Here is a 22,802-nt window from a genome sequence, read left to right on the forward strand (position 1 = left end):
CGTATATCGCAAATTGTCCCATTGACTTCAATGGAACCACTTGCGATGTAAGGTACTGTTCAATGTAAGTCCGGTTTTTACAATCTGATCTTTTATGTCCAAAGTGAATACTTGCATGCATTGAATTTTATTACTCAATTGACTTAATAATTTCTTGTTTGAAAACTTTTAACTAATTATCTTACTGTTATAGATGATGGATTTCAGAGTAGCAGCCGTGTTAGTCTGTATCCGCAAAAAGAACAGGAGTACTTGTGGCACCTTAGAGACTAACAAATTTATTAGAGCATAAGCTTTCGTGGGCTGTAGCCCAGATGTGGGCTGTAGCCCACGAAAGCTTATGCTCTAATAAATTTGTTAGTCTCTAAGGTGCCACAAGTACTCCTGTTCTTTTTGCGGATACAGACTAACACGGCTGCTACTCTGAAATCCATCATCTATAACAGTAAGATAATTAGTTAAAAGTTTTCAAACAAGAAATTATTAAGTCAATTGAGTAATAAAATTCAATGCATGCAAGTATTCACTTTGGACATAAAAGATCAGATTGTAAAAACCGGACTTACATTGAACAGTACCTTACATCGCAAGTGGTTCCATTGAAGTCAATGGGACAATTTGCGATATACGATATTTCTCATGGAGTAAGAATATCATATTCTGGCACAAAAGTAATCCCCATGTGCCTCCCTATACTTCTAGTCTTATCTGTACAATGAATGTGCTTGGATTTTTTGGAAAGAATGGGTGAGACAGGATGATAAAACTGTTCTCATTTGCCTTCTCCTAAGATTACTTCACAAATATTAAAGGACCATCTGCAATAAAGTCAGTACAAGAAAAAAAATTTATTCAACCCTTTATTTTTCTGTATCATCAATGACTGCATCTTTCCTGGGGGAAAATCCTGCCCTCTTCTCTGTGGTGGGCCATGACTTGGCAGAATCAGTACAGTTCAACTGCATAAATGAAGGTGGGGGGGGGGTTGCTTTTGAAGTCCTGGTCCTTGACACACTGCACCTCTGCTCCTTATACCCAATGCACAGGTGTTTTTGGAAAGTCTGGCAAAGTAGCAGCAGCAGAACTAGTGAATACATTATTACAAGTAAAGAATTTTTAGACAAAGTGTTTTTCCATCAAAAAATGTGAATTTGTTTCTCAAGTCCAGGACGGAATTTCTGGTTAGACAGAAAGAGGGAATATGTACCCTCAATTGGCCAGTAGTCCAGTGATTAGGGCACTCACCTGGAATGTGGGAAATCCAGCTTTAAGTCTCTGCTCTGCCTGATTCAGAGCAGGGACTTAAATCTGAGTCTCTCACATCCAAGCGAGTGCCCTAACCACGGGGCTATAGTCTCTCTGGTTCTTATTTATACCAAAAAAGGAGAGTAAAAGAAAGAGAGATACTGACTCTTTTATTCAAATTCTGTTCTATATTCACTCGTGTGAAACTATAAAAGAATAAGTAAAAAAGAATACATTAAAAAACTGTATAAGTATTTTTTCCCAAATATATAAAAACTGTAGAAGCTTTTTTTTTTTTTTTACCAGAGTTTTAAGAAATTCGATCAACTCTCCATGAGGTGTAGAAGAAGGCTTGAGGGAACTGAAACTGCAGTTATTCAGCCAGTGAAGGCAGTCAGTTGTGTTTTGTAACAGCTCATCAGTACAAGTCTCATTTACTTCTGACTGTAGCTCTTTAAGACATTGTTCCACACTAAAAACAAACAAACAAACAAACAAACAAAAAAACAAGCATTGAAACTTTTCTCATTATTTAAAGATGAAAATTTTTTATATAGCATATCTTTTCAAGAGGAAAATACTTTAGATTTATATAACATTATAACATAACATGTCTGATACGAGGCTTAAGAGTATTACGTCTGAATCTCCAGGACTAACATTTCCTAATGGAGTGAGAGTAGATCTACAGTAAATTTTCTTAGGACCAGAGTCCACCAGCTTTATTCAAACTAAGTAGTACTTTGATCCTCAAATATTCCCATATTTTTGAGTAAGCCTACTTACAAAGTAAGGCATTACTCAACATAAAACTGACTGGATTTGGCCTTTATGATTAATAAAGACTGTAAGCAGAATCAACTACTGCATTCACAGCTAAATGTGACATTCTGCTTCTGCAGCAATCAGCAGTTGTTTTATAACATATCATATATTGTAGCAGTTACTTACGGATCTGCTGACACCTCACTGAAAAACTTGAAAATAATTTTAGAGACATTTCTGCTGGTAAAGCAAATATTTTCTTTCCCTTTTCCTCACTAGAATATTTGAATGAAAAATAAAATATTTCTTTCTTACGAGTTGATCTACTCTTGTTCCTTACTCTTACCTAAAATCTTAACCTTGTTTGTGACATCACAAATGCTTTGTGTGGAAATCATTAGGGTTTCAGGTTGGGGAAAAATAGCAGGAACAGTTGAACGCCTTAGAAACAAAGATTCTGTTTCCATGAAAATGTCCCCAGAACCAGAAAAAGGAGGAAAAGAAAGAAAAATGTCTTAGAAATAACTCTGTTTCTATATTTTTTAATGTTTCCCTTGAGCATCTACTATTCTTTAATATGAAAATATTAAATATCAGTTAGATTTTAGTCTTACAAAATCAGAACCAGCAATGGCATGGATCAATGGTGTTGTGGTTTAAAAAAATTGGGAAAATCAAACTTGTCGGTGTTCCAGGCCGCACAATTGCCATATTCCCCAAATGAGAAGTGGGTACACCCATGTTTATCCTGAACTACTTTACTGGTGTGGATCCAAGATCTATTTTATCAAAATCAGAGATGATTTTGATTATATACATGTTTTCAGTTTGGATTATCTTTTTCTGATTCTGTTTATTTATTGCAAGTTCATTTATTGCTGGTAAAGGATGTAGATGAAAATTTAATCCTCTATTTCCTTATAGAATTAATTCAAATTACAGTAAGGTAATAATATTAGTTATCAGTGAAAAGTTCATGGTACCAGACACACACATGCCTTACCTGCTATGCTACTGGTCCCTATTCCACTTCTGTCTTGAGTACCTATGGTTATTGGGTATTTAACAGGGGTTAGGGCAGCAAAGTGCATATACTAGCAGATGGAGAGTTCAATCCCACATATATGAGAACTCTTTATTGTAAGATTTAATTTTATTAATATTTAAAGTTAGTCATCAGCTGCTAATGGTTTTGGAGAGACAGCAAAAACCAGAGTATGTGCACGTTCTCCCACAGGTACTGATACATTGTGTGTATCAGGAGGTGCCCCCAAGTGTGGGAGGCAATTCAGAGGTAAGTGGGGACAAAGTCAGCAGTCATTAGGTAGCCAATTTAAGGGGAAAAAGGGCTTTCTAAATACTGTAACCAGAAATAAGGTGCATTCATAATAGGACTATGAAATTGCACTGAGAGCAATCATCACTAAGCTATTGTGTTAATAAACATATATTACACACACAAAACCTGGCCATTCAAATGCAACCACTACAATTAAATTCATAGAATCATAGAATCATAGAATATCAGAGTTGGAAGGGACCTCAAGAGGTCATCTAGTCCAACCCCCTGCTCAAAGCAGGACCAATTCCCAGCTAAATCATCCCAGCCAGGGCTTTGTCAAGCCGGGCCTTAAAAACTTTGTCAAGCCGGGCCTTAAAAAATTCCTAACTCTTCAATGTGTCCTGTAACCCCCATTTTGAACTCTTTCATTGGCTTCCACTTCAAGACCCTACATACGTACCGCTGGCCTATGCCACTGACTTTATCTCTTATCTCCATTCTCCAAGGGCTTCCTCACTCTTTCAATGATTTAAAGGTTAGTGGTTTGTCCATTTTCTACTCCAACATCCAAATTTGGAAAAGTGTTATAGTGTAAAGAGAAAAAGAATGAATCTCTGTAATATTTCAAAACTTACAAAAGTTACTGTGATTTGGCTGCTCTTAACTTTTTAAAAGTTGAAGAATTTTTTAAAATGTTGCTGAGTTTCATATTTTCCTTTTGCCACTCAGTAACCAAAAGTTCAGCAAGTTTTAAAAAGTCAGAGAGCAGGAAAAGAAAAGAAAGGAAAAAAGAAAAAACAAACAAAAATACTAGGTATCATTTACTTTATTGCAGCAGTTTTTAATCTTTTTTCATTTGTGGACCCCTACAACTTTTTGAATGGAGGTGCAGATCCCTTTGGAAATCTTAGACATACTCTACAGACCCCCAGGCTCCACACACCACAGTTGAAAATCACTGTTGTATGGTAACAACAACCTTCCATGGGCGCCTTGTGACATTACACCGCATATTCATCATCATAATATTACAGGATAATGGCATAATTATGATGCATTTTGTACAAGATGGGTCATGTAAGGTGTCATTGGAAAAGTTATTATTTTCTGGATATGATTATCCTATTTATATGCATATATCATTTTTGTACCTGAAGTTATGAATATTGATTATGGATCTGTATTTCAAATGGGCTTATTCTGGAAAACACCCACTGCCAGCCTTTCAGGTACAACAATGAAGAAGCCAAACAGAGTTAATGACTCATCAACAAAGACAATGGGCTGTGGAATAGCTTAGCCTTCCTGTGGACCTTTTGGCCAGCCTGTAAGTAATAGCTGCCATGACTCTGCAAGGGCATGTGACCAGACCATGTCTCTGGACTCCATTCTGGTTGCCTGTGTTTTTCCACAAACTGGGCTGGGAACTGTTTTTGGAACAAAGGGTTCCCGCCATATGCTAAAACTAAGGCAGGGAGTGACATCATCTGTTGTTCTTCACTCCCCCATAACTCAACACCTGAGAGAAGCTCCGAAAGAAAAGGACTTGCAACGGGGGGCAGAGGGATCCCAAGCTGCAAAACAAGTGCAGCTTGTGCCTTGAGAATCTGCAAGCCTGCTTGTATCATCAGTCAGGGTGAGAAATTGTTAATTCAAATCCTATTCTTCTAGTATGTTAAACTTAATTTGCATTGTTGTTTATTTACCAGGTAACATGCTTTGATCTGTTTGCTATCATGTATCAACACTTAAAATCTATCTTTCTGTAGTTAATAAACTTGTTTTATATTTTACCCTAAACCAGTGTGCCTTTAAGTGAAGTGTCTGGGGAAAAATCTCAGCTTAGTTACCACATTGAGGAAGAGGCAAACCGAGTAATAAATTCATACTGGTTGGGGTTTTGACCAGGGCAGGACGGTATAGCTCTGGGGTCGTAGGCTTCAAAGCTAGGGGTAATCTTGGCTGTAGCCTTTCTATTGTTGGTTAATGCAGTGGCTGGTCAAAGCCTGCATATAACAACAGCTAGGTGTGTCCCTGCCTGTGTAAATGCTGGTGGAAAGTGTAAGACCAGGAGCGGTCTAGAGCTTGTCACAGGAGCACAGTGTGAGAGGAAGCCCAGGCTGGTCAGTCAGACGACTCAGTGGCACCCCAGTTCCAGGTGTCACCCCGAGGGGCCCAGACTGGTCAGTCAGACGACTCAGTGGCACTCCAGTTCCAGGTGTCACCCCGAGGGGAACCTGTCACACCTCTACTACATGGTCTGCAGACCGACAGGGGTCTGCAGACCACAGGTTGAAAACCACTGCTCTATTACATTGAATAACAAAAATGGAAAAAATCCAAAATGTAATTTAAAAATATATATATATAATCAGTTTTCAAAAACCAAAGTGACACCGCTTTTCTGCTTAATTTAAAGGATTGAATTTTTTTGTTGTTGAAAACATTTTATGAAAAACTTAATTTTCCATGAAAGCAAGAAAACTTTTTTTTCAGTTTGCTCTAAAAAGACAGCTATTAAGTGGCAAAAAACTTCAGACAGTACTAACTCAGGCTAAGTTAGTAGTGAACCAGAAATCAGAGGTAAAAGGTCATTGCTGCAACCCACCCAGTGATCATATTTTTATTTTTAAATTTTGCTTGCAATAACCTCTTAAAATAATTACTTTTCTAATGGACTTTTTCCATCTTACATTTAGCAAACATTTACACTTTCCCTTTTTCATTTATTGTGCATCACAACCAACCTTCCTTTATCTCATTTATTGCCTTTTTCTGATCAGCATCAGTGATCTCACTTATGTCATCTCATAGCTCTGGGAACTGGGTTTGTTAATGTGTATTTATTTTTTATTGGATTTTGTGGTAGGAAAGGAAATTATAAATGAACTGGCAAAAACAGTGATAGATAAATAGTAACTAAAAATTTGTTGTTTCCTTTACAAAAATAATAGCAATTTATTTCCTCAAAAAGATTTCTGGAATCCAGATGATGTATACTATCAATATATTTTCAACAGTGGGTTAAATTTGGGGCCTATTCTATTTATCCCTTTAAAATAATTTAAATAAATAATTACAGCTGGCTCAGTAAAAAAGAAGCCTACTGCAAACTTGGAGTGTGAAAGATATTCATAACTGCATTAACTCTTAAGATTCCTTCAAAATGTGAAGGGAAGATCAAAAATAAAAATATATTGGGCAAAATATGTTCATATGTTTCTGAAATAATCATCAGTAGGTCACTTAAAAGTCACATAATTTCAAATGTGTCCTTTTACAACAGTTTACTCTTACATACTTTATCAGTAGAAGCTTTGTATTCAGGACTGTGAGAAAGTGTATTGTAATATATTTAAAAATATGTGAAATGAACAGTTCAGAAAGCATCTACTCTATTATATGAAGATGCCAAGTTTTATAACTGCATCATCTTCAGAAACCAACCTCACTGACAACAACCAATTCAAAATTATATGAAAACCTCTTTAAAATTAATCACGTGTGGGTGGTCTATAAAACACACTATATAAAAAGATGAAGTAAAGGTCTTTTCAAGACAACTCCGAGTTTGAGCAAGTTTAAAATTAAGTGCACTGAAACAAATATCTTCTGAGTATCAAAGGGCCTTTTCATGAATGCAAAGGACTTCCATGAAAAATAATACCTCTCTGGCCATGGCCCACTCAATTTCCTGATGGGATAACCCCATCCATGAATACCAGTTCTGAACACAATAAAAGATTGGCATGTATCTTTTTAACTTGTGTAAACTGTTCTCAGGACTATGAAATCCAATGCCCTGTTCATACACCTTAGCTCCTGGGACACTATATCAAATACTTTTATTTATGAGCCTGATGTGTCTCATTCAATGAAACCTAACAGATTACAGCATTGTGAATTGTAAAGACTCAGGTGTCGTTAGTTTACCTAAATCAGTTTCAATTAGCTTAAATCAGCTTTTATACTAATCTCTGACATTTGAATCAGGGTACTAGCCAATGAACTACAAACCTTTAATAGGCTAAAGCCTTTCCAGGACCAGATATTTTAGCAATTTGTCCTAGCACTGATAAAGAGATTAGGCAGACAAATTTCAGTGGACCTCCCTATAGGTACAAATAATGATAGTTCAGTTCACTTTATTTGATCTTTTTATCCCAATAAACTAAACATCACATTTTTGTCTAAAACTGTACTTTTTGCATTGGATAAAAACTTTTGCATATTCTTTAGTTCATATCATATGGTAGTGAAGCAGAATCTCAGTATTACTTTCCCTCCTGTTTTTTACAAGGTTTTGTAAGACACTTCAATTATAATTTAACAAATACTTATAGTATATCTATATTCCATTGTATGAATTACATCAGTCAACAACATACTTAAGAATCAGGCCACTGAATAAACAACTTAAAAAATTCTATGTCCATTTTCTGAGTGTACAAAGAAATAAGCTAAAATACGTAATGCTTCTTTCAAAGTATCAAAGTAAACAGTCTAACAACTGTTCTGATAAAAAATATAGTCAAAAGCTAGCCTCAAACTGAAATCTCATGCCAGGAATGAGGGCCCGTAGCTGTGCCTGTCCTGTCACTGGGCAGCCAATGGGCACAGATGGCCCACAACAGAACCCCACTGCTTGGCTCAGGCAGTTGGGTGGTTTGCTCTTAATCCCAGCAGCTGCAGAATATCAGTGGCTGCTCACCGTACATGCCTGTGGATTCTGTGTCTTCCTTTGGTTGCTTCATTCCAAATCCTTCTCCAGCCCAGACCCTCCTCTGTACTCACCCCTTGCTCTAGCCTAGACCCAGTCCTGCTCCTGCCTTCCCTGATTCCAAGTAATACAGTTCTAACCCCCTGCTCTAATTTCTGGCTCGGACATTTGGACTCAGACTATGGTTCTAAACCTCAACCCAGTTCTGATTCCCCCTTGACTCGGGCATTTGGGTTCTGACCCTCGGCTCTGATCACTGGCTCTGACTCCGGCTAGACCCTGGGGTCTGGCATGTGGATGCTAATGCCTGTTTCGACCATTAAGCCGGAGTCCTGTTCTGACCACTAGGCAAGACAGCCTGCAACTCAATCTCCTGACATCTCATTGTAGTCTAGAAGAAAAATAGTTTTCTGATTTCCCGTGTCTTAATAAGGGGGTATACATCTCAATTTGCTAAAGATATACAATCCTGTATTTAACTGGGATGCAAAAATCTCATTTAATAAGTTAATAGTTATATTTTAAAAAATAAGTCATATAATATGATTTTAAAAAGGAGATGTTTTATTAATCATTTAATTGCTTTTTGACTAAGGACAAAATTATAACTGTAATTAGCTGATTAATGTAGAATATTTTAGTACAGTGAATTAATTACACTACATAAAAATGAAATTATACCTTACACACACCTAGGCCCCAGTCCTTCAAAGACTTTGGCACACACTTAACTTTATGAGCAGTCCTGTGATTCTATTAATAGTCCCACTGATCGGGGTCTGTGACGTGTTGGGACTCACCACCGTGGCACCTTCCGCTGGTTACCTCCGGGAATTAGCTCAGTTCATGGGGAACTCCCTCTGCCAGTGGTGTTCCGTCCGTCGTCTCTTCCTCACTGATGTCTGGACCTGCATTGCTCCTCGCTTGGTGGCGTACTCTTCAGGCCACTGCTCTGGCAGTGCACCCTAGTCTATCCTCACCCCCTTCTGGGGTGGGGTGGTATTCAGCAGTCCTTGCACTGGCCTCACTGGCCAACCACAACCTCCAAAGTCTAGCCCCTCGTCTCAAGGGCCGGTTGCAGTTTGACTCAGCCACCCTACTGCATGGCCAGGTGCAGTACAAGGGGGAAGGGGGGGACCCAGGCCCGCCCACTACTCTGGGTCCCAACCCAGGGACCCTCTAGTGGCAGCCTCCCTGCCCTCCTTCTCTTCCCTTGTCCAACTGTCCCTGGGCCACTTCCCCTCTGGCCCCTCGCACCCTCTAGGCCCTTTCTGTCAGGGGCCGCAGTCTGGCAGGTATTGGGCTGGAGCTCTACTGTGCTCCCCCTGAGCCTGCCCCGCACTGCTCTGTCCCAAGTGCTAGTCTCCCAGCTCTGGAGACAGACCTTCCCCCATGAAGGTCTGGGACAGACTGCCTGCTGCTCTTCTGGGCAGCCTTTATATAGGGCCTAGCTTAGCCCCGATTTCCTGGCTCTAATGTCGGCCCTGCTTGGCTCTCAGTAAGCCCTTTCCAGATTGGCTGCCAGCCTGCGCAGCCGCTCTGGCCTCTTCTAGCCCCCTCTGACATGGGGGTGGGGCACTCGCCCCGCCACAGGGTCTAAGGGCTGGATCCTGTAAGCCTTTAATCCTGCGAGTAAATCCTCACTCCTGTGTAGGGTGACCAGATGTCCCAATTTTATAGGGACAGTCCCAATTTTTGGGTCTTTTTCTTATATAGGCTCCTATTACCGCCACCCTCTGTCCCGATTTTTCACATTTGCTCTCTGGTCACTCTATTCCTGTGGGTAATTTCATTACCTCCAGTACAAGACTAAGGATTATTCATAATCTGAAAGGTCACAACAGTGGGCCTTTATGTTATGATTAGGGCCCTACCAAATTCATGGCTATGAAAAACACATCACAGACTGAAATCTGTTCTCCCCACTGTGAAATCTGGTCTTCTGTGAGCTTTTACCCTATACTACACAATGCTGGAAATGGTCAACAGGGGATGGATCACTTGATGATTACCTGTTCTGTTCATTCCCTCTGGGGCACCTGGCATTGGCCACTGTCGGAAGACAGGATACTGGGCTAGATGGACCTTTGGTCTCACCCAGTATGGGCTTTCTTAAGTTCTTACGACTTTATGGGGAAGACAAGTGTTTCTCAAATTGGGAGTCCTGACCCAAAAGGGAGTTGCAGGAAGGTTGTAAGGTTATTTTGGGGAGGTCGTGGTATTGCCATCCTTACTTCTGCACTGGGTGGCCGGAGAGCAGCCTTCAGAGCTGGGTGGCCGGAGAGCAGCAGCTGATGACCAAGGGCTCAGCTCTGAAGGCAGCAGTGCAGAAGTAAGGATGGCAATACCATGCCATGCCATCCTTACTTCTGCGCTGCTGCTGGCAGTGGTTCTGCCTTCAGAGCTGGGCTCCCAGCCAAGAGCCACTGTTCTCTGGCCGCCCAGCTCTGAAGGCAGCACCTCAGCCAGCAGCAGCACAGAAGTGAGGGTAGCAGTACTGCAACCCCTCCTACAATAACCTTGAAACACCTCCCCCACAACTCCTTTTTGGGTCAGGATCCCTACAATTACAACACCATGAAATTTCAGATTTAAATATCTGAAATTATGAAATGTATGATTTTTAAAACCCAATGACCATGAAATTGATCAAAATGGACCGTGAATTTGGTAGAGCCCTAGTTATGATTCTATTACTGCTGATGAAACAAAACAAAAACACACAACAACCCCTGAGAGTAAAACTTTCAAATGCACCTAAATGATTTAGGCCCCTAAATCCCATTACCTTTTAACATGATTTAGGTGCCTAAGTTACTTAGATGCTGTTGAAAATGTTACCCCAAGCTGTTCAAGCACGAAATGAAAACAATAGCTGAATTACCAAATAATTAAAGAATGGACTGGAATATAAAGAGAAATTTAAACTTTTGTTTAGCAAAGTAATCTGAAAGTTCAGCTGACAAGAATGCTTTTATAGTGAAAAAAATGAAACGTATTTGAAAATCATATTTCTTACACATTTCTTATTCTGAAACTAGTGCTAGCATCATAGAATTATAGAAGATTAGGGTTGGAAGAGACCTCAGGAGGTCATCTAGTCCAACACCCTACTCAAAGCAGGACCAACCCCAACTAAATCATCCCAGCCAGGGCTTTGTCAAACCAGGCCTTAAAAACCTCTAAGGATGGAGATTCCACCACCTCCCTAGGTAACCCATTCCAGTGCTTCACCACCGTCCTAGTGAAATAGTTTTTCCTCATATCCAACCTAGACCTCCTCCACTGCAAGTCTCAAGACCGTTGCTTCTTGTTCTGTCATCTGCCACCACTGAGAACAGCCGAGCTCCATCCTCTTTGGAACCCCCCTTCAGGTAGTTGAAGGCTGCTATCAAATCCCCCCTCACTCTTCTCTTCTGCAGACTAAATAAGCCCAGTTCTCTCAGACTCTCCTCGTAAGTCATGTGCCCCAGCTCCCTAATCATTTTCGTTGCCCTCTGCTGGACTCTCTCCAATTTGTCCACATCCTTTCTGTAGTGGGGGGTCCAAAACTGGACGCAATATTCCAATGTGGCCTCACCAGTGCCAAATAGAGGGGAATAATCACTTCCCTCGATCTGCTGGCAATGCTTCTACTAATGCAGCCCAATATGCCATTAGCCTTCTTGGCAACAAGGGCACACTGTTGACTCATATCCAGCTTCTCGTCCACTGTAATCCCCAGGTCCTTTTCTGAAGAACTGCAACTTAGCGAGTCGGTCCCCAGCCTAGCAGTGCATGGGATTCTTCGGTCTTAAGTGCAGGACTCTGCACTTGTCCTTGTTGAACCTCATCAGATTTCTTTTGGCCCAATCCTCCAATTTTTCTAGATCACTCTGGAACCAATCCCCACCCTCCAGTGTATCTACCTCTCCCCTCCATCTTAGTGTCATCCACAAACTTGCTGAGGGTGCAATCCATCCCATCATCCATATCATTAATGAAATGTTGAACAAAACGATCAACCCTTCGGGCACTCTGCTTGATATCGCTGCCAACTAGACATCACGCTGTTGATCACTACCTGCTGAGCCCAACGATCTCGCCAGCTTTCTATCCACTTTATAGTCCATTCATCCAACCCATACTTCTTTAACTTGCTGGCAAGAATACTGCGGGAGACTGTATCAGAAGCTTTGCTAAAGTCAAGATATATCATATCCACTGCTTTCCCCATATCCACAGAGCCAGTTATCTCATCATAGAAGTCAATCAGATTGGTGAGGCATAACTTGGCCTTGGTGAATCCATGTTGACTGTTCTTGATCACCTTCCTCTCCTCCAAGTGCTTCAAAATGGATTCCTTGAGGACCTGCTCCATGATTTTTCCAGGAACTGAGATGAGGCTGACCGGTCTGTAGTTCCCCAGATTCTCCTTCTTCACGTTTTTAAAGCTGGGCACTATATTTGCCTTTTTCCAATCGTCCGGGACCTCCCCCGATCGCCACGAGTTTTCAAAGAGAATGGCCAATGGTTCTGCAATCACATCAACCAACTCCCTCAGCACCCTGGAATGAATTAGATCCAGACCCATGGACTTGTGCATGTCCAGCTTTTCTAAATAGTCCTTAACCTGTTCTTTCACAAGTGAGGGCTATTCACCTCCTCCCCATACTGTACTGCCCAATGCAGCAGTCTGGGAGCTGACCTTGTCTGTGAAGACTGAGGCAAAAAAAGCATTGAGTACTTCAGCTTTATCCACATCATCTATCACTAGGTTGCCTCCCCCACTCAGTAATGGTCCCACACTTTCCCTGACCTCCTTCTTGTTGCTAACATACCTGTAGAAACCCTTCTTGTTACCCTTCACATCCCTTGCTACCTGCAACTCCATCATCTTGACATTTCTGACAATGCAGAATGGAGGACAGAGAGTAACTTAATGGCAAAAAGAGAATGCAAGAACTGAAAATCCTTATGCTAGCAATTCTGCCACCATCCTGTTCTGCTCAAGGAGTTCCAGTGCATGCAGGTATGTCTTAATCTGAAAACTCAGTCTGGAACTTCCTAAGTCACTCAGTGTTAAATCAACACAATCATTGGGATAACTTACCCTTATTGAAAGATGATTTTTAAAGTGAATGTGTCACTTCTTGACAACAGTGAAGACTTATGTCCTGTTTAGCTACAAAATCAGTAACATGAAGGAACTGGCAAGGCAAGCTTCACCATACTGATATGCAGGCCCTCTCAGAGGTCCAGAGAGGCCCAGGCCACTTCCAGCTTTTGAGACCCCTAGCCATAATCAAATAAAAAATGACCACACACGAAAACAAAATAAGGCACCAAAAAAAGAGTGAGACATAATTTTAACATTTTTTTTATTTAACCAATGCTTTTTCTAGCCCTTTTCTGTGCAAATCAATGCAGTAATTATTGAGGAAAAATCTAGTTTTCATGCAATGTCACAGTTTTTATTAAGCATGGCGAGCCAATTCAAACGCTTTTATCCCATAGTTGAATGGTGATAGTTCTTTTCCTGTTTCAACACGTTGAAGGTGCGTTCACCTGAAGCCAGTGGTGCAGGCAAGCTGACAAAAATATGCAATGCAATTGTGATATTAGGAAACACCCCAGAGAATCCAAGTTCGAGTATTTCTTGAAGCAATTCCTTTGGCTTGCAATCCAATTTAAAGTTCATGGAATATATTCATTTGAGGAAGATGACCATCACTTGAGATCTTTTCAGATTTCTATGTTGTTCTGTTGCTGCAATTGTTCAGCTGCAGAAAGCAGATCTTCATTACTCAGTCTGTTGAACTGCCAAAGAAACCCCAAAGGGGTACAAATTAGCCGCAGTGACTCAAATTGACATGCAAGACTTGACTGAATAGAGTCAATGATAACAAGGAAGTCATTGACCCTATAATGCTGCTTGGCATTGGATTCAGTAGGTAAGTTGCAATTGGTGGAGAGCTCAGATAAAATGCCAATATTCTGTGCTACTAATTTGGACACAGTCAGGATCGCATCCAATTGTTCACAAATCTGTTGAATGTCATTGATAAGACTTTCAATGTTATCCCTCTCAACATCAAGTGTAGCATTGCGTGCTTCAATTACCAGATTAGTTTGGTGGATCATTGTAAATAGCTTCATCCACAAAGATGACATCAGAATGCATTCAAATTTGGACATGTGCTTCTGAATAGACTGAAGTTCAGTTCGAGCCTGTGCAGTGAGATTGAGAGACTCAAGCTCATTTAAAGCCTTTCTCACTGAATTCAAATGCTGCGCAACCGGTTGAACACCATCAATCCGATCTAGTTTTGGACATCCCATGAAGTGAAACAGGAAGATATTGCTTCAGAATTTCCCACCTTTGTGGACTTCTACTGAAGAGATTGTACATTTGCTGAACAGTTCCAAAATAAATAATTGCCTCCTTGCATGATTCAGCACAGTCAACACCTACAAGGTTTAGTGTGTGGTTTCCACAGCTGGAGAAAATACAGAACTGCTTGTACACCTTTGTACTTTCCAGCCATATTAGATCCATTGTCATAGGCTTGACCAATGCAGACTTGAAAATCTAACTTAAAACCTTCTAGAATTGCTAGTACAACAGGGGGGCTAGCTCAGTGGTTTAAGCATTGGCCTGCTAAACCCAGGGTTGTGAGTTCAATCCTTGAGGGGGCCACTTAGGAATCTAGGGCAAAATCAGTACTTGGTCCTGCTAGTGAAGGCAGAGGGCTGGACTTGATGACCTTCCAGTTCTATGAGATAGGTATATCTCCATATGTTATTTTATTTTAATATCTTTTCCAGTTTTTCTTGTGAAATTATCAAACAAAATAAACCTTGCTTCATTTGAAAATGTTGAGCTGTCGACAATCTTAACATATAGAATAACCATAGTAGTCTGTTCCTTGTGAGAACAATCTGAAGTGGCATCAATAATGATTGAAAAATACTTGGCATTTCAAATCTCATCAAGAATTGCTGTTTGTACAAATGACCCACATAGCTCAATAAACTCATTTTGTATGTGTGTGGAGAGATAACACTGCTCTACAGCCAAAATGCTTCTGAAATAAATGTAGTCAAACTTTACTAATTCTGGGTCACTGAGAACGAAAATGATGCTTAAAATTGTTGGTTGGCTCTAGTTTTCAAGATATGCTATTGGGTCAGTATATCATGACCCTTGACTTGGGAATGGCGGAGGATAAGTGAGTTATAAAGGGAAGGGATCTCAATTTAAACCAGAAATGACTAAAATACATCTTTGACTGGATCTATGAATAAATCTATGATTGGGTTTGGACAGTACTTGCTTTTTAGGCAAAACAATGAATGATGCAATCTGAAGCTGGTATTGCGTCATACATGATATGAATTGCATCATGTTATTCCTAGAAGTCATGGATGATGCAATCATAACGAAGCTTACATCACTCTGCTGAACAAACTGCCCTATATCAGCTCTAGAAATCATACAGTGTTGTGCTCTCTTATTTGTCAGTGTTTGATTTTGCAAAGGGACACATTTCTGTTTAGCCAAAGTGAGCAGAGATGCCTCGTACTTGTCTGAACAGTGCAGATAACGTCTGCTATGTTTGTGGTGAAGTGACTTTTGCATCACAAAAGCGCAGTATAACCACTATGGTTAAGAAAGCCTATCACCTTTCTTTTGGCTGCAAAATTGGAGATCAGGACAAGAGGTGGGCCCCATACATATGCTGCAACACTTGGGCAACAAATCTTCGCCAGTGGTTGAACAGGAAAAGGAAATCTATGCCTTTTGCAGTGCCAATGATTTGGAGAGAGCCAACAGATCATACCAGCATTTGTTACTTCTGCATGGTGGCTCCAGTTGGGAAAGGTGTGTCAAAGAAGAAAAAGAGCGGACTGTGCATTATCCAAACATTCCATCAGCTATATGCCCAGTACCCCACGGAGAAGGACTGCCGGTTCCTGATGCACCAGAATCATTCTCACTTGAGTCAGACGAGGAAGAGGAAGGGGATGAAACTTCTAGTCCTCAACTATCAATGTCACAGGACCCACATTTTCTCCCATCCTCCTCCTCTGAACCACACCTCATAACACAAGGTGAACTGAATGACCTTGTCAGGGATTTGGAACTACCCAAGAGTAAGGAAGAGCTGTTGGGCTCCAGACTACAGCAGTGGAATCTCCTGGCAGGTGATGTTAGGGTTTCCATGTTCGTCAAAAGGATCTTGTCCCATTCTTCTTCATGGAAGGTGATCTTGTAGCCTGCAACAACATCGATGGTGTGATGGCAGCCCTCAACATCGTTCACGATCCAGATGAGTGGTGACTGTTCATTGATTCATCGAAGATGAGTCTTAAAGCTGTTTTACTGCATAATGGCAATGTTTTGCCATCAATTCCAGTTGGTCATGCAGTCCATATAAAGGAAATCTATGACAACATGAAACAACTTTTGACGTACATAAACTATGACCAACATCAGTGGCAGCTTTGTGGTGATTTGAAGGCTGTTGCTCTCTTGCTTGGTCTGCAGACTGGATACACAAAGTACTTCAGTTTTCTCTGCCAATGGGATAGTCGTGCAAGAGATTCCACTACATCAAGAAAGATTGGCCACTCCGACAGTCATTGGAGCTTGGGAGAAAAAGTGTTCAGCATCCACCACTTGTTGAATCAAGGAAGATTTTGTTACCACCCTTACACATCAAGCTGGGTCTGATGAAGAACTTTGTCAAGGCCATTGACAAAACACAAGCAGCTTTCAAGTACCTCCATGGAAAATTTCCAAGGTTAAGTGAAGCTAAGATAAAGGAAGGTGTCTTTGTTGGTCCTCAGATTCGTGAACTTCTTCGAGATGATGCATTTGACCATGCACTGCGTGGCAAGGAAAAGACAGCATGAAAAACCTTCCAGTTAGTGGCAATAAATTTTCTCGGAAATAACAAGGCAGACAACTACAGGTTGTTGGTGGAAAACCTCCTCAAGGCATACAAAAGCCTTGGTTGTGACATGTCACTAAAGATACATTTTTTGCACTCTTATCTAGATTTTTTTTTTCCACCGAACTGCGGAGCAGTGAGTGACGAGCACAGCGAGCAATTTCACCAGGACATTGCAACAATGGAGAAACGCGATCAGGGCAAATGGAGCCCATCAATGCTTGCAGACTGTTGCTGGACAGTGACAAGAGATGCTCCATTTAATGAATACAAGAGACAAGCCAAGAAGCGCCGAGTAGACACTGAATAGGACTAAACTATGTACATAATAGTTTTTTGCCTTTTGTTTCATAATAAATTTTATTTATATAACCCTTTTGCTGATTTTTAAAGTGTTACATAAACAGGACAGGTGAAATATTATCATGTAAAGCAACCATAAACAAATGAAAAGACCTAGGTTTACAATTTATGATTAAAACTCTACTCTCTACACAATATACATAGACATAAAATGTAAAAACTTAAATATCTTAGAAACAGTAGCCAATCAGTTGTTTTAATTGTCATATTTGAATTCAGCACATCAGAATACATAATAAATAGCACATTTTATCTCTGAAGCAGACGACTTCTCAAAAATTGTAGACCAGTGTAATGGACTTGCATGCGCTTTTGACTCTCCTGCGATTCTCAAACATGTTTAACATGTTTTGATAAAAGTGGGTCATATTTGCTGAGGAGCTCAACTATGCCTAGAAAGTTTCCATTTGCACGATCTCTGCCCTGCACTTTAAGTGGGGCAGAGGGTTTGTCTGGCTGGCCTATTTAGGTCACAAATATGCTGGGTGTTTAGCTATATCTGCTGTGGGCATTACACTAGCAGCCCTCCTAAGGGGGGCTGGGAAGGAATTTTTCTCTTACCACCATATTGGCCAGGTGCAGTGGGGTTTTTTTGCCTTCCTCGCAGCAGGTTCAGGTGGGCTCTGTTCATGCATGGCATGATGGGCGATAGGCCATATGTCACAACTCTTTATTTAAGTGTATAGCAGATGTTCAGTGCAGGTACTCCATAAATTAAGGCACAAAAGAATGGATAAATAGCTTGGAAAAGGAATTAAGGAGAGGTGTTTGGTAACTGAGCAAGCTGGGGGCAGTGGGGGACTCCTTTGATTAGTACAGCAGGAAGCCAACCTCCCATCATTCTAGTCCACCTTAACCCCTCCTACGAGGGGGGGTGGTCGGTAAGGTCCTGGCAAGGGAATTGCTGGAGGGACCTGGTCCCAGCAAGGGAATTGCTAGAGGGACCTGGATGAAAAGGGCCGGGGGGGGGGGGGGAACTGATGGAAGCCTCCCGCCCCCCTCCAAATTGGTTGGAATTGGAGGTGCAGTGCATCTGCTGGAGGGACATAAATTTTTCACCTGCACTGCACATTTTATCCTCCGGGTTAGTCCCAGACATCTATCTAATAATAAAGTTGTGGCCTGATTAAACCCATATCTAATGTCTCCTGTCATTCTTTTGGCATAGCCAGACAATCACCAGTACGTTGACTGGAACCAAAGAAAGACAATCCCCACTCAGAAAGAAAAATAATGATATTCAGGATGCGCTCAAGTAGTTTTTTCCAGTTATTAGTTTCTGTAGAGAGTTCAGTCAAGAGTAAATTCTGAACTGAACTTTCAGCTGATGCTGCCCTACTGGCTGATTTCCATGCAACATAGTTTTCTTTGTGTGACGCTGAACTCTCATGTGATGGTATTCGGTCTTTCAACTTCCTCCAACCTCTGTTGATGCTCCATCCTGACTGATCAGAGAGAACTGATACATTTGTAGTACTTTTGTTCAAAATGAAGCAGGGTGCACAGTACAGAGATTGTTTTTCTGTACTCCAGCATAATCAATCTCTTGTGCAGGTACACCATTTGGAAGAGTTTTTGTCAGCAGACGAGTAAGGAAAGCATGATTATCAGCATCTCGTGGAATGTTACTTGGAATTTCAAAACAACTAATTTGAAGAAAAGATTGCATTTGGGCAGCACTGCTCTTTTCAATAATTCCAATGTCAGTCACAGTCAAACCTTTAGTACTAATGAATTGCTCTTGCTGCGTAAGATCTATATCTTCCTGTTGCTGTTGAGTTTCTTGATCGTACACAGGATCTTCTGCTGCATCTGTTACTGTTGGCACATCTCCTTCTTGACTACTGTCCTCATGTTCGGGTATTGGCATTGAAATATCACTTGTTGCAGTTGCGGAGTTTTCATTATCTGTGGCATTGTTTGTTGGGTAAGGTGTGTTTTCCAGTGGTTTGAGAAATGAAATTATTGGCTTTGAACTCTTAGCTGCTGCTTCACTCAGTTGTTTTCACCGTCTCTTGCTTGCACCACTTTCAAATCTCCTCTTCATAGTGATCTATCTGGTCAATATGTAGCCTTTCCACACTTGAAATATTTTGCTGTAACCATGTACACAAATGCTGAAAAGACTTAAAACGAAGAAATACTAATTAAGAACACAAAATGAAACAGTCAGACAGGTTATTATCCTTATCACTGAATCAAAACTCAAGCACGCAAGGTATAATATAACAGCTGAGCTGAAGACAAAGAGATGACATATATATATATAGTAAACATAGACAAGGATACAGACAGAGGGATAATGTCCAAAAATTTCAAATGTGTGTCCTCATGAAACTCACTGTACAAGATGGTCCTCACAAATTTTCACCTTGAATCTGGGCCTATAGACTACGAAAGCCTATGATGGACCAGCTATCAAGCTAGGGCTCAACCAACTAACCAGTCACCTCTTTTAGCTATCATATGAAGATAATAATGATTAATTCTCACACATAAATAATTCCTTAGTCAACTAGACGTAAAACTATAAAGACCCTAAAATGTAACAATTCTGTATCTTTCAACACGCACTTGATCCAGCACCAGCCACTAGTAGTGGTTTGTTTACATAATCAGCTGATCTGAGAGGACACATTCATCACAGTCTAATCTTGTGCCATCAGAACCGATATATTTTTATTAATATTTATGAACATTTTTAACTCTTTAAATATGACACAATTTGTATCAGTTAACAAAAAAATTATGTCTTTTACCAAATCACACCTCTAATTTGCTTAACTTTGCAGCTCTAAGCTGAGAGAGTGTGTCACATTTTGGTCAGAAAGGGATGCACATAAAAACAAGTTGTGAAACTTATCAAATGCCAAAAAATGAACAAGTGTCTAAATTTGAGGCCCCCTTTGAGCTTGAGGCCCAGGCCCAGGCCATCATTTGTGATGGATCAGAAGACTTGCTCTACATGGTGGTGGGAAGATACTTAACAGTAATTCTTGCAATGGCTTTCCTTACAAAAACTTTCTTTTTAGGAACTGCAAAGGGAGGGGGAAAGGAGTGCAGCCAGAAAGTTCCTGTTCATCTTACAACAGAGGCCTGCCATGCAGCCAAAATTAAGAACATGTGCCATGATTACAGGCAACTGTAGAGGAGGATGTTGATGCTTTAGTACTATTGTGTGCTAATAAGCACCAGGTTATCCATAATGATAAATGATAAATAAATCATTTATTTCTTAGGACACACAATTAATTCAACTTATGGATAAGACACAAGTGAAAAATCATGAAGAGATTCATAAACTGATGACCTTTAACTGGGCCTGATGCAGAAAAATTTTACAGGATATTTTTTCTCATTATATTTATATATCTTTTTTATTAAAATAGTGTGTGCCCTCACTGTTTTTGATAACTTGCTGTTATTCTGATGGTGCAACTTGTTTTACACTCTCCAAAGAACTGACAGATAAGGTTAATATAGCTTCACATTTGTAATGCTTATTCTGTTCAGTTCTAGTCTATTTAATTAACAGCTTACTCTGTGGAGAATGATTGATATGTTTTCTTTTGCTCCCCGCCCCCTATAAAAGCAAAACACCTTTTCCTTTGGAATATTATGGACATTTAACAGTGATGACCCCCACCCTGTTTGACAGAGGGAAGGTCTGAGATTTATCATCTGTATATTGGAAAGTATAGCTTCCATTAATACTGAGTTTGGAGTTAACTCAACACAGCTGTAAATATCAGGTAACTTATTTCATTGTTCTATAATCTTACTGCTATTTTGTATCCAAATTTTACTCAAAAGAAAAGCCACAATAAAAAAGTTTAAAAAAATGGATGTCTTGATTTTTATTTCTAAAACTAGCAATTCTTCCAAATTTGAATTTACTCTTTTTATAAAAAACTGGCAGCCTCAACACATCTACTGCTCAGATTTAAGACCCAAAAGGACCACTATGATCATCTTATCTGATCTCCTGCATAATACAGGACAGAGAATTTCACCACATAATTCCTTTTTCAAGGCAACAACTTCTGGATGAACTACAGCACATATTTTAGAAAGGCAATCTTGATTTAAAGTGACTGAGAATCCATCACATCCCTTGGCAAACTGTTCCAATTATTAATTGCCTGCACTGCTAAAAACATACACCTTATTTCCAGTTTGATTTTGTCTAACTTCACTTTCCAGTCACTGGATCTTGATGTGCCTTTATCTGTTAAACTAAATTCCTAAACAGGGAGATGATTCATGAAAGCATAGGGTATTCTAAAGACCATGATCAAGCTACCTCATTGTGAGGCTTTGGGGGTCAGACCAGTAATGGGTTGTGTTGATACCTGCTCTGCAATTCTGGGTGCCTTAAATGCTATAGCAGCAACTCCAGCCGTCAGTATACAAGCATGCAAAAGTCACCCTCTGACTTCCACCACCCAGTTACTTTTTGCAGGGTGACCCCAATGCCCTCCCGAGCCCTGAATTTTCCCCAAACCATCTGCTCCGTAGCAGGGCTGCCCAGAGGATTCAGGGGACCTGGGGCAAAGCGGGGGAGCAGACATAAAAAAAGGGGCAGATTACTTTGCCCCCCCGGGCGGCCCTGCTCTGTAGTTTACATCCCTCTTGTAGAACACTTTCAGAAGTTAAGTTCACTGCCCCTTTTAAAGAAACAGTACCCAGTAGCTTACTACCTCGACACTCATTTTAATCAACACATTTTAATCAACTGGTTTATAGTAAAAGTAAAACAATTTTATTAAACAAAAAGTCATAGGTTTAAGTGATAACAAATGCAAGGAATATAGAAAGGATTCTCACCAAGTCTCTTTTCCAGCATGACTGACCAGACACTTTGACATCTGTGAAGGATCCTGGCCAAAGTGCTCAGTTCCTTTTTCTCCTCGGGTTAAGGATGCCAAAATGGCTTTTTTTCTCTCCTTATATCTTCCCAAAGTTCATTGACCTTGCTTTGAGAGGCAAGAAGGCTTCCTGGGAGTACAATCTCCCATCCCCAACTGAGATTAAGAGGCTGTCTTGTCTCACTTACTCTCTTGATGGCTTTGTTTACCTTGTATGTATACGTACTTTTCTTTTCTTTAGTCACACTTTGCTTAATTTACATAGGAGACATTCCTTTGGCTGCAACAGGTGTGGCATAGGGATTGCTTGCCAAATACATTTTAAAAACATATTTCCAGCACATACCTATAAAGTCCTTTGTGAATTTATTGTACACACATCACACAATATTAATGATCAGTGAGTTATTAGTTTACCAGTGATATATTACATGCCATCTTTTAGATATATATCATGACAACAGTGCATCAACTGACATTGGGGTGCTCTTAGGGTCACACATGTATCTTTTTCTTTGCTAAACTAAATAGATTGACTCGGCTTCTTAAATATCCCACTGTGCAGCAGAGTTTCCAAACCTTATAGCAATCTTGTGGCATTTTTCTGGACCTATCTAATTTTT

The 22,802-nt window shown here is 40.3% G+C and overlaps 1 protein-coding gene across 6 annotated transcripts in view; it reads right to left on the bottom strand.

Annotated features, from left to right (window-relative positions):
• The window catches only part of KIAA0825 (KIAA0825 ortholog), a 406,249-nt gene that overhangs the window by 301,039 nt on the left and 82,408 nt on the right, over nt 1-22,802 (bottom strand). For all 6 annotated transcript variants that reach the window (XM_034773042.1, XM_034773043.1, XM_034773037.1 and 3 more), the window contains one exon: nt 1,549-1,717. In XM_034773042.1, the coding sequence (XP_034628933.1) occupies nt 1,549-1,717 (169 nt within the window). The remainder of the gene's footprint in view (nt 1-1,548; nt 1,718-22,802) is intronic.

Source organism: Trachemys scripta, chromosome 6 (assembly GCF_013100865.1).
Source record: "Trachemys scripta elegans isolate TJP31775 chromosome 6, CAS_Tse_1.0, whole genome shotgun sequence".
NCBI lineage: Eukaryota > Metazoa > Chordata > Testudines > Emydidae > Trachemys > Trachemys scripta.